Genomic DNA, 12,274 nt, shown 5'->3' with positions numbered 1-12,274 from the left:
TTTTTATATATCGAAATATTTAACTTTAAATTGATTTTATTCGCATTTCTTATTAACCCATTTTAAAATTTTAAAAATATTTCTAAATAATTTTGAATTTTTTTAGTGGTTGCCGTTGAAATTTGAATCTTTGATGTTAATGTTAATATTATTATTATTTTCTTCATATTATTTTGGAGTAATAGCTCCTATAAGACTAACCTTCCCAAAATGTTATATGGTTTAATTTTATTTTTCTATTGATGAGATATTATGGATTCTTTTAGAAAAGAGAAGTCAAGGTGGTCCCTCATGGACTACGATTCACATCGACTACAACTTAAATCATGTGAGTGAATAGAAAGTTAGGGTTCATGTTGAATTTTTCTTTGAATTACAGTTCATTCTCTAAAGATGAAATTCGTCCTTAAACCTCAAATCAAGACAGGGAAAAATATGTCAATTGCGAACATGCTTCAAATGATTCGCATTTCTAGGTCAAAATTCTGATGAGTACATTGAACTATGTAAGTGGCCAAGAGTCCTCACAATTAAGCACATGACATAACACAATTATAGAGGGTGCATAATACCACTGAACTACATAGTAGTCCAGAGACCCACTTTGCCAAAACCGAAAGAAGCTACATCCTGCCCTATTGATCATGAGTCAACAATAATGAACGATATATAGTTTGTATTATAATGATAGAAGACCATATGTACGTATTTTATGTTTGGAAAGGGACAGAAAGAAGAAGAATTGGAAGTCATCCAAAGAAAGGGACTAATAAACTCAACCACACACTCACACACACGTATAGTTTTAAATTCAAACTTGAAAAACTTCAGAAAGAAAGAAACCCCACACTACCTCTCTGCCACTCTCACTCATCAGAACTACAAGCCCACCTCCCCCTACTAACACTTTTCCTGTGTAGCCACTGCCCCCCCTTCCCCTATTGCGTTCTACCATACCATATCATACCATACATCCTTTTACTATCTTTTACATCGTATCATAAAAGGACTTATTATGTTCCTAAACTTTCATAAAACTGACTATTTAGGCTTTGTTTGATAATCGAACACTATCTCCATTATTGGGTTTCTTTATTTTTTAAACTTGAATCTAAATGTGTTACTATAAAAAAGACGAAAATCATTATAAAGAAGATGTGAGAAAGTATACATAATTTTTAGGATAGAGACTAACAAGTACGTGATCTTTGTAACAAAATTTAAGGACTAAATTATATGATTACTTTAATGAAAATTCGGAAACTAAGCTAAAGTGTGTTTTAAATCTCAATGAGTGAAGTTTAACTTCAAAACCCTAAACATAAATATGGAATAGACAGTAATATTGATTTTACTGCAACTTCACAGTATCAAGAATGTAAAAAGGTAAAAGAAAAAGATCTCTAGGTCAACAAGAAGAATCAAAGTTACCCACAAAAAAAATTTCTTCCAACCACTAAAGAAATAAATAAAAACTTAATTGGGACAGCCTCAGAATTTTCACTCGATCACTCGGTTAAATGCAAGTTTAAAAGACGATTCTTTGTTTCTCGTGTTTTTTTTTTTTTTTTTTTTCTTTTAAGAAGTACGATCAATTTAATTCAAATTATAATTTCATGATTTAATAGGAAAAGCGTAAGAATCTTTAAGAATATTTGTTTAAAATATCAATAAAGGAAAGGGCACCCCGTGGAATTTTCTAATACAACACATTATTATAGTAAAATTAAAGAATAATAAAATAATACATCCTATTATATATATTATATTATTAGTGGATATATAGGGTTTGTTCCAATTATGTCTTTTTATATGCTCTATTTATATCCATTTATTAATGTCCAAATCATGTCTATATTAATACAATAATATTCTTTTTTATCTAGCTAGATAAGTTTTTTTGTTTATTTATTGAATTATAAGTTTAAATTTGATAATGTGACATTGATATTTGTATTTTTGTGGAATATGGTGAGCAATTGGGTAAAAGGCGTGATAGCAGCATCGCCGGGAGACCCCTCCCCTAGACTACGCACATCGCCCTAAAAGCCTACCCCTAAGCTAAATAAATAAATAGATAAATGTGTATACTATAATTAAATACCGAAAATTATCAATCAATTGAAAGAGAACAAGAAGTACTAACCCATCAACTTGATTTTACATCCTCGAATCTGTTCTCTTCGTCACCAAATATCATGTTCTTCATTCCCTTAACAACACCAAAATGGTGGGCTCTAACCCCATTAAATGTCACATTTATAACTAAATGCTAATCTTCAAGATATGAGAAATTTGTTTATGATCGAAACGAAATAAATTCTTAATTTTCTTGGTTCAACCACATGATCGACAAGCATCTCTATGTTTAACTTGTTTTACCAGAAAATTGTAATTTACTAATCAAACTAAACATAATTACGTGAATAAAACATCAATTAAACAATAATCACATAAAGGGAAGGGAAGAATTCAATCAGTAGTTATAGAATTCAATGATGAACTAAATAATAGGATGTCATCATACGCACATGAACACACAAAGGGAAAAATGATATTATAATTGAAAAAAATCACCATTTACTTACCAGTATAATCAAGTGAGGCTCTGTTATTTTCATCGCTGGTTTAAATTTCACCCAAAAGAAGATCATTGGGAGTTAAAAGGTAAAACATAAATTGATGCGCAATAATAGCAACCATTTTTTTAGTATGATGCGATATGATTGAATTTGAAACAAGTTACAGAGAGAGAGAAAGAGAGAGAGAGAGAGAAAGCAAAAGAAAAAGAAAGAGATATGTGGTTTATTTTGCAAGTTGCAGTGCATGGCCTCGGTCAGTACAATCGTGATAAAATCCTGCTATCAGTTTTCATTCTTTCTTTCTTTCTTTCTTTTTGGTGGTGAATCTATCATGAACCTACACGTCTATATACTCAAAACACTTGATCAAATTTCAATCTTTCATCTAAATTCTAAGTTCAAATCTATTCATTCTCACTACTTAAATAACGAGTATACTTGTGTAATGACAAGAGTATAATCTTAATAGCATTATACTCGTTACTTAAGCAATGAATGAATGGGTATTGAAAAGGGTATTATAATATTAATGGAGGTATTCAATTGAAAAAAAAATGATAAGATATATGAAAATGATAGGTATGAGGTGTGTAATGGGGAGTGCATGAAAAAAATTAGAAGGGAATAAAAAAGGGAGACAATCCCACATCCATGATAATATTATTGGATGCAGGGTCATAGTCATTCTTTTGTTAGTGTACCCACCATTTATTATCCTTGTCTTTTGCCTCCATTCCCTTCTCTCTGCTTCTTCCCATCCACTAAATATACTATTTTCCCCATCTTTCCCTCCACTCAATACCCTCAATTTTTGTCACTCATTTCACTTCTCTCTCTCTCTCTCTCCATCTTTTCTCTCTTCTTCTTCTTTTTCTTCTTCTTCCAGTTAGGGTTTTGCTTCAGCTTGTTCAGCAGAGCTTTGCAGAATTCAGTGACTAAATCACCCTCACAAGTTAGTTTATCAAAGGGAAAGGAAGAAGGGTTTTAAAGCTTTCTCGCTGGAAAGGTAAAAGGGAGTTGGTTTTTTGGTGGTGGTTGTTTTATTTATACTTTTTTTTTTTCTTTTGAATTGATTCCAAAGAAAAGGCAAAGACCTAGATCACATAAGAGAGGTAAGTTTATGTAGCTCTCTTTGTTTTGTATGAGTAAAAGAAATGCTAGAAAAATAATAAAAGTCGTGTTTTGGTTTGTTTGTTTGTTCTTATAAATTTAGTTTTTTTTTTTTTTTTTTTTTTTCTCTATCCATAGGTAAGAAAAAGGCTAAAAAAGAGATGAATTAATCTAGACCCTTTGACGCGTATGGGGCTAGGTAGAGCTTAATTTAGGGCTCTCTCTTACCCTTTACTTTGTTTCACCACTGTCATGTCTCACCTTCTTCACCTGAATTGCAGAATTTTGAAGCCTGTCTTTGTAGCTGCGTTGCACGCAACCTACTTTCTTCTCAATTTACACTGAAAAAGAAAAAAAAAACAGAAACAAAGAGAAAGTATATGCAACAAGCTTCAAAAGAATCCAGAGAGAAGGTGAATTTAGTTAAGAAAAGGATTGATTGTATAACGAAAATTGAGAAGCCTAAATGAAGGGACCTAACCGTTCGGTTAAAGGGTCGGAATTCGAACATATACGTTAATCCGAGCATAGTTTAGTCTAAAGTTCGTTGGTTCGATCCTCACCCTGCAATTGTTGAACTAAAAAAAAAAAAAAGATGAAATTAGGAAAAATGGAGACAAATATTTTAATACATATCTGCAATTTAGGCAGCTGTAGCAGAAAATGTTTCTGCAAATTTGATTAGGGTGTTGTACGTGTGTCTGTCCACGGGAGAGATTTTTCTGAGTACGCACGCGCGTGAAAGAAAGAGAGAAACAGAAGGTTAGGATCTTGATTTTCTGCACATGAATTAAACTTGGGATCAGTTACAAAATTCTAAATAACTTTCTTCTTCTGAATTTCATCTGACTTGTTCTAGAAATTCCTTTTCTTTCACTGATCTCAAGACTTGCATACACAATATATTTATAAAATGACCAAAAATAAATAAACCAAAAGGTTTATTAATGAACATAAAATTGAAACATTATGGAGTGTTAATTGTTGGTTTAGTTTCTTAATTGTAAATATATGCTTGTGTTGTTAAGAGGAATTTAAACTTTAAGGTAAGAGAAGGGGGGAAAAGTTGATTAGAGCATGGATTAGTTAGAAATTGATCATTTTCTTACTTTGATTGGTGAAGGCAGGATGGCATCATCAAGTTCTTACAACTCTCCTTGTGCTGCTTGCAAGTTCTTGAGAAGAAAATGCATGTCAGGTTGCATTTTTGCTCCTTATTTCCCACCAGAAGAGCCTCAAAAGTTTGCCAATGTGCACAAGATCTTTGGGGCCAGCAATGTGACAAAGCTGCTGAATGAACTTCTGCCTCACCAAAGAGAGGATGCAGTGAACTCTCTTGCGTATGAGGCCGAGGCCCGAGTCCGGGACCCGGTCTACGGCTGCGTCGGAGCCATCTCCTTCCTCCAAAGGCAAGTCCAGAGGCTCCAGAAGGAACTTGACGCTGCGAATGCCGACCTAATTCGGTACGCATGCAACGAGATACCTAATGCAGGAGTGAGTCATGTGGTTCAACCAAGCCCTGGTGCTCGCCCAAGAGCTTTGGATCAGTATCATACAAGTTCATCAACTGGGTATTACAGTCAACATCTTCCTGCTTTTCCCATGGCTTATCCACTGCCTTGGAATGAAAACTCTCCTGGAAATGACATCAATGAAGGAGGAGGGGATGGCAATATTTGAAGAAATCTTCTCCAAAAAAAATCCACAAAATAGGGTTTTTTCAACCCTAAAGAGAACTTCTCTCTTCTGGTATGTCACTTCCTCATATATTATATATATATGTGATGGTTTTTCTAGCTAGCTGCCCTCATTCACATGGACATTTTTCAAGCTGGATGACTTAGTAAATTTAATTTTTCTAGTATCATTTAGAGGGTCTTGAGAATTAGTTTCTTAAACCCCATTATCATTCTCCCATTTAAAATCCAAAACAAGTTCTCTGAGTTATGTTTTTTTTTTTTTTGTTCTTCGTTTAATCATCATATGTACGTGTGGAAGATTAATTTAGGGCCTAAAATAAGGTTTCTGTGCATGCTCCCTAGCAGCTTAGCCACATTTTTACTTTAAATATTATAGACTATTGTCTATTGTGTGAGGTTCAATTTCTAGAGAGCTCTTTAGCTTCATTTTTTTTTTTTTTTTTTTTTTTTTTTTTTTTTTTTTTTTTTTTTTTTTTTTTTTTTTTTTTTTTGTATCAAAAATTTAGCACTGCCATTGTTTATGCTTATGAATAAATGAAAAATAATATTTTATCTCATGTTTGTTGTGTCTTCGTAAAGGCAGATTCCCTTAGTTCTGTATATTATATAGTTTTTTTATACATGCGTCTATGTCTAGCTTTCTCCTCCTTTTAACCCTATGCAATATTCTCTCACTTTTCTTCCTACTTTCTTTTTTAGAGGACCATCTACGTAAGCTTTCTTTTAATATCTTTTTACTACAATTTTAGCTAAATGGTAACTTAATTTTGAGCTATTCATTTGATTGAGAAAAAGACCCATAAAGAGAAATGCTGAGCCTTTTAATTCGGTATTTGTTTATTCTATGCTATATCTACTTTGTTTGTTCTTTTATTTGGCTATGCCAAAGTTCCTTTCTAACCTATAATATGTATAAACTGGAAGAGGGTTGTGGAAAAGTTCATTGGCTTGTGATGGTCTTGAAAGGTAGGATTTGAAAGGGCCATTTTGAACAAATGCAAGCTTTCTTGATGGCTTTTGGAAGGATCAGAAGAGGAAAGGGAAAAGGAAAAAAGAAAAAAAAAAAAAAAAAAGAAGCATTATTTAGAGAATAATGAGTCTGAAGAAACTATGAACCAACAGTGTTCCTCAACTCATTTTCAAATTCTAGTCTTTATCTTTTTAGTGTTACAGTGCTAATGTGAATCTCTTGGAGTTTCCTTTTCATATTTTCACCCCAAAAAATAAAAATATTTAGTTCTTTCTTTCATGGCCTAAATATCTCAAACAGTGTCTAAAAGTTTGGTTGGCCTCATTGGATTTCTTCAGTATAAAGTGGTGGCTGTTTCTCTTCCCATGTATGGGGTTTCAGTTTTCTTTTTATGTTTCAGTTTGTTCACTTACCTTTTCACTGTTTTCATCTCCACATCACAAGTTCCAGACTTTACAGTAAAAAACCCTACACAGTCATATTCACAGTAAAAGTTTCTCTTCCTTCTGTACTTTTGTGTTTTTATGCTTCATTATTATCTTTTTATTTTTTGGGCACATCAGAGCTTTGCTTTTTGTTTTTATTATATTAATGAAAGTTACCCTTTAGGGGAAATCAAAGTTTTATGATGAGGAGTCTGCAAAATTATCTGCATGGATTAAGCATTTTAATTAACATAAATACTTTAGATCCATTTCTCCATCTCCTACACTTCATCTATAACCAAGTCTAAAGGTTATACTACGAATTCTGTCCTTTTTGACATCATTTAATTTGGTCCCTATCATATCTGTCATTTTTCTTATTTACTATGGTAGTTGACTGAATTAGGGTTTAGGTTGGAGTAAAAAAAGAAGTGAGTTTTTGAATGGTGAAAATGGCTTAAGATGATGTGCATGGTTCAACCATAAACCAAGTCCAAACTATGAAACTTAAAATCAAAGCTCTCAAAACCATAAGAAAAACAAATTTCATAGTTAATTCAAACTTAAAACAAGCATTTCTCATTTCTAAAAAAGCAAAGTTTAACTAAGCTAGAAATACTAAATTAAAACTTTTAGAATAACTATAAGAACCAAATTCATGAAGTAGATAAAGCAGATAAAGCAGATCAAGCATTTTTTGTTCTCAAGAACAGAGAAAGGCTAAAAGAACCAGAAGAATCAAGAGCCACAGAGAAGGGGGGGAAATCTAGGGTTAGGGTTTGAGATATTTTAAAAAAGAGAAAACATCAAAATAAGTTGTCTTCTTGTCATTGAACAAGATGATGTACTAAGAAATGAAGCAACTCACGAGCCATTAAAAGATGTTAGAGAGAGGGAAGTTTTAATTTTTTTCCTTTTTTTTTTTAATTTAAAAAAAGAGCTTATATTTCTGGGTGGACTGTGTAAATAGATTTCTCTCTCACTCTCCTATGAGAACTAATTGCAGTTTGCATATGTTGGGAGTACAGAACATTCATCATCACAACAAACAACAGACTGAAACAGCCTCTCTTTTTCTCTACATTGCAATACCCTCTCTATACTTCTGTTTCTCTTCACTTTTTGGCAGTCTCTCTCTCTCTGCCTCTCTCCCTCTCTCTGTCCCTCTCTCCCTCTCCAAAGTCCCAGCAACCCCTAAATTTTCACACAGAAAAAAAAGAAAAAAAGAAACCAATACTAAAAGTTAAAGTCTTTTGTACTCTTTTCCTCTTACCCACGCACGCACACAAGGACACTGATCTCTCCCTGAATCGTATCTGGATATGGGTCGGGCCACGTCCTTTGGCCTCCAATTTATCGCCTCCTCCCTCTCTCGATATCCCCAATTATTCCTTCCTATTCAATCATCTCATGAAATACCGCTCGAGTAGTATGAATGTCACTCTCATTTAATGTCCTTCGTATTTTTTAGAAGAAAAATAGAGTTCACTAAGGAATGAAATACAGGATTTGAAACTTCTGATCACTTTACAAGAAAGCTCCTATATTAGAAGTCAAATGAAGAAAGACTATCATAAAAAAAAAAAGGAAAAAAGGATATTGAAATTCAAACCCATACATATCATAAAAACAAATCAAAGTTACCAAAAGTTGAGAAGGAGTCCCTCAAGAGGGAACATTTCTTTTGCATCAAAGAAACCAAGAAAAAATCTGTCAGCATATATATTTCCAACAGACTCCAACCCCTCATCAACAGATACCAGAAGAGTACTAAAAAATTTATTTCTCCTCAATCATATAAGGTTTGTCTTCCCAATTCTCTCTCCTATTAACAATCTTTTTTATTAAAAAACTATTATTATTTCTATTATTAATTTAATTTTGGGGGGCTTCGCTTTTAAAGTCTGAAAGGGTTCACTGTTTTGGTTCAGAAGTTTGGTCAGATAAGAGAAGAGGGGTAGAGGGGTTTCTGTGGTTGGTTTCAGTGAATACCTTTTATTCTTTCTTTCTTTTTCTTTGTGTGTGTGTGTGTGTGTGTGTGTGTGTGTGTGTGCGTGTGTGTGTGTGTGTGTGTGTGTTTGTGTGTGTGTGTGAGTGAAACTGTAGTAATTTCAGAATCCATCATCATAACCCATCAATCTTAATCTTCTACTCTGCAGAGAGGGATGGAGAGACGTGGTAAAGAAGCAAAGAGCAGCTGAAATTTTGGCAGAACCTCATAAGGCTTTCATCATATAAGGACAAATATCATAGACAACAAGCCTTCTATTTTTGCCCCCACCATATAATTCTTCATTTTCTTTCTTCACCATTTAACGTAAATAATTGAATGCCTAGTTTACTAATTTCAACAATATCTTGAATTTGAAACCTGCTAATTTTACCTTATTCTAAACAAATTTCGATAAAATCAAGATAAGCCTATATTCACATAGTTCTTTCACTCATTGTAACTTAAAATTAACATAAAGCTTATCTTTATTAAATGGCCTCTTCATCTCTCTGATATCATATATTTTGATTTACTAGACAAAAAAATTTAAAAGTTTCGTGTTTATCCCATTGATTTTCATAGATAGTGTGTGAGTAGGGCTATATCTACCAGTAATATAATTTAATTAGACATTATTATAACTTTATCAAGTAGCTAGAATTGAAGTATTTCTTTACCTCTTCAAGCACTCAGAGAGTGAGCCTTTCATCTACAATCTCTTTGCATTGCTCTCACAACCCTTCATTTCAATCATATTCTCGTCCCAAATTCACCAAATCCTACATGTTCTGGACTGCATTAATTGTGACAAAGTCTAATGTGCGTGAGAATACACTTCTAAAAACCAAGAATTTATGCATATACTCTAAGAATCAAATTCATTAAATGATTACTTTGACTTATTGGGCATGATGGGAGAATATTTTTCGTTTTTTTTTTCTTAAACGTCTTCCTACCCCAAATTAGGAAACGTGAAAACAATCATATTATCGAAGAATATCTTTGATAAGTACCAATCCAACTTTTTAACAAAAAAGAAAGAAAAAAGGCCTATCATCTATTTATATATATATTCATTATAATATGTGGAAAAAAGAATCAAATTATAACAAAAATAAGGGGCTTTAATTAACAATTACTAGTAAAGTTCCCTTACAATTTATTCTCACTTTTATAGAGTACAGGCTCCTACTGTTAGGACTTTGAAACTTTGCACATGTTCTAGCCTGTAGCCTTAAAAGGAAGGATTAGTCTTATCATTTATATATGTGGCTATGCTTTAAAATTATTTAACTTTTTTCTTACATACATTAACAATATCTGAACCAATAATGTTTGAATTTAGCCCCAAAAGTATGTTTTTTTAAATTTGATGAAAGCTTGAGTTTGTTTTATTTATGTTCGTAATCTTTGCATGTAATATTTAATTAAGAATATAAGTATCTAACTTTGTGGTAGATGGGTTGAAGGAAGAGTATATGATTCAAAGGAGAGCCCAACCACACTCTAACTTTTGCAATTGCAATTATGTAAAGCTTGGAAGTAATTTAAAAAAGTTGGGGAATATTATTAATTAACACTAGGGCATTGTTTGGGATTAGGGTTTACTTTTCAACCATTCTTTAGAAATAATTGGCTTAAGTTTGTAAAGTGTTTTTCTCACAAGCATATGCATCTACATGACTCTTAATTTCATATGATATTAACACATCAATTTAAGAAAATCATACTTGCAAACCCTTTCTACCCATAGCTCTTTTGTTTTATTACTAACTTCTTAAAAATGGTTTCCGAAACAAAATCAAAATTTGAAAACTAAGAAAAAAATATTTTTTAAATCTTAATTTTTATGAAATTTAGTTTAGAATTCATGTGCTTAAAGTAGGTGAAGAACTCACTCACCCATTGAGGAAGCCATCATAATTTTTGAAAACCAAAAATTAAAAAAAAAAACAAAATAGTTATTAAATATGACAGCATTATCAATTCCCTTTTTTTTTTTTAAACATAAAATTAGCAATTGAATGAAAAATTAAGTTGGATAGATGATTTACAAAAATTGGTGGTGGCTGAAAAAGAGTGACAAAAAAGGGAAGCCGAAACAAGGGTGATTTTGGCAATAACTCCACTCTTGTATATGGACCATGAAAAAATAATGTTGAGCCCAAAAAAGTAACATTTTGGGCTAACTACTAGGCCCATTGACTCTTCTCCCATTAAGGGGCGGATCCAAAATGCCGAAGAATTTCAAGTGAAATGGAAATTGAAAAGGTTTCTAGAAGAATAATTTTGTAAAACACACGGGTTGTTGTTTTGTTTTGGCATCAAACTAAATAACTCAGATTGTTTTTCCCGCTAAATAGATAGTTTTGATAGCAAGTTCAGTCTACAACCAACTTGAACATACCTGAATCGATCAAGATGTTCCACGTTTAAATTTCTCACATCTGCAAGAGTAAACTTAAAAAAAGAAAAATAACTTTTTAAAATTAATATTTCCCGATTATATTTAACTTTTACAAAAAAAAAAAAAAAAAAAAAAGCGCATTAGAAACGGATTCCAGTCACTTCCAAAATAATTATGTCATAATCTACAGCAAATGCACTATAAAGTCAACTTTTCCAGCAATTATATTGTCCCCAAAAAGTATAACCCATCTTAGAAAATAAGCATATAAGCATATAAGTAAAACCCTTCAAACTAAAGAGTAAATGCAAATTCGTAGAAAGGAACATAGTTCAACTGACAAACGTGTGTACTCTCGACCAAATAAATTTGAAGTTAGAACCAAAAGGGAAAAAAAAAATAGTAAAAGCAAGTTGCACCAAAATCCTAGCTGATTGTGATAAGATCTAAGCCAACTGTGAGGCTAAGGTGACTCAGCCCCACACACAGAAAAAATGAAGTTATCAGAATCAGAATTAAATTTCATATACAAAATACTTATTCGTTTTAATATCACATGGTTAATGCATTAACTAACGAGATGAATTTATAAGAAGCAAGTACCTCTTTGTTCTGTTGTTTCTGCAGGCGAGGGTACCATTTTTCTCTTTCTTTTTGTCACTGTCAGTCGGCCACCACAGCCCTCATCGCTACGCAATATCTGAGACATAGAAGGAAGTTGTTCACAGCAATTAACTTCAGAATTTATGGGTCCTCTTTTGTTCTGTTGAAAATCAAGCAACAATTTGAAACTCTCACATTTCAATTCCAGAAATTTACTCTTACCCGTTTAGGGTAAATGTGTAGCCATCACTGGTAGCTCAAAGTGCATTCTAGAGACGAAGTTTGATTCCAATACACCATCACTGCAGGTCGTTTTCAACCATGGAATCCTATGACATATTAAACCTAATCTTTTGTGAACTGTCGGTTATACCATCCCAATTCAAATTCGTCGTTATTAGCCTCAGAGATTTGTGTCCCTTTACTGTAAGTTACTGAATTTAGAATTGAACATAAAAACAATATCTTCTTTCACCAACTCCTT

The 12,274-nt window shown here is 32.6% G+C and overlaps 1 protein-coding gene and 1 long non-coding RNA gene across 7 annotated transcripts; one reads left to right on the top strand and one right to left on the bottom strand.

The window, feature by feature from the left end:
- Positions 1-611: 611 nt before the first annotated feature.
- On the bottom strand, positions 612-12,172 carry LOC111485832. 5 transcript variants are annotated; one of them, XR_002718727.1, is made up of 6 exons: positions 11,791-11,970; positions 11,188-11,240; positions 9,458-9,573; positions 2,589-4,471; positions 2,147-2,212; positions 612-635 (listed from the first exon to the last, which is right to left on the bottom strand). It is a non-coding gene; the product is annotated as an uncharacterized LOC111485832 (long non-coding RNA). The 5 variants fall into 5 exon arrangements; XR_002718728.1 differs by having other exon boundaries at positions 612-630; XR_002718729.1 differs by lacking the exon at positions 612-635 and having other exon boundaries at positions 1,874-2,212; positions 2,589-2,623; positions 3,954-4,471.
- Positions 3,476-5,393, top strand: LOC111485830 (LOB domain-containing protein 25-like). 2 transcript variants are annotated; one of them, XM_023132873.1, is made up of 2 exons: positions 3,476-3,588; positions 4,820-5,393. In XM_023132873.1, the coding sequence occupies exon 2, from the start codon at positions 4,821-4,823 to the stop codon at positions 5,370-5,372; it is 552 nt and encodes a 183-aa protein (XP_022988641.1). In that variant the 5' UTR covers positions 3,476-3,588; position 4,820; the 3' UTR covers positions 5,373-5,393. The 2 variants fall into 2 exon arrangements, with proteins under 2 accessions (XP_022988641.1, XP_022988642.1); XM_023132874.1 differs by having other exon boundaries at positions 3,494-3,588; positions 4,816-5,393.
- Positions 12,173-12,274: the final 102 nt, after the last annotated feature.

Source organism: Cucurbita maxima, unplaced genomic scaffold (genome assembly GCF_002738345.1).
Source record: "Cucurbita maxima cultivar Rimu unplaced genomic scaffold, Cmax_1.0 Cma_Scf00010, whole genome shotgun sequence".
Classification (NCBI taxonomy): domain Eukaryota; kingdom Viridiplantae; phylum Streptophyta; class Magnoliopsida; order Cucurbitales; family Cucurbitaceae; genus Cucurbita; species Cucurbita maxima.
Note: the sequence above shows the minus strand (reverse complement) of the source record. Positions and strands in the feature narration are given on the sequence as shown.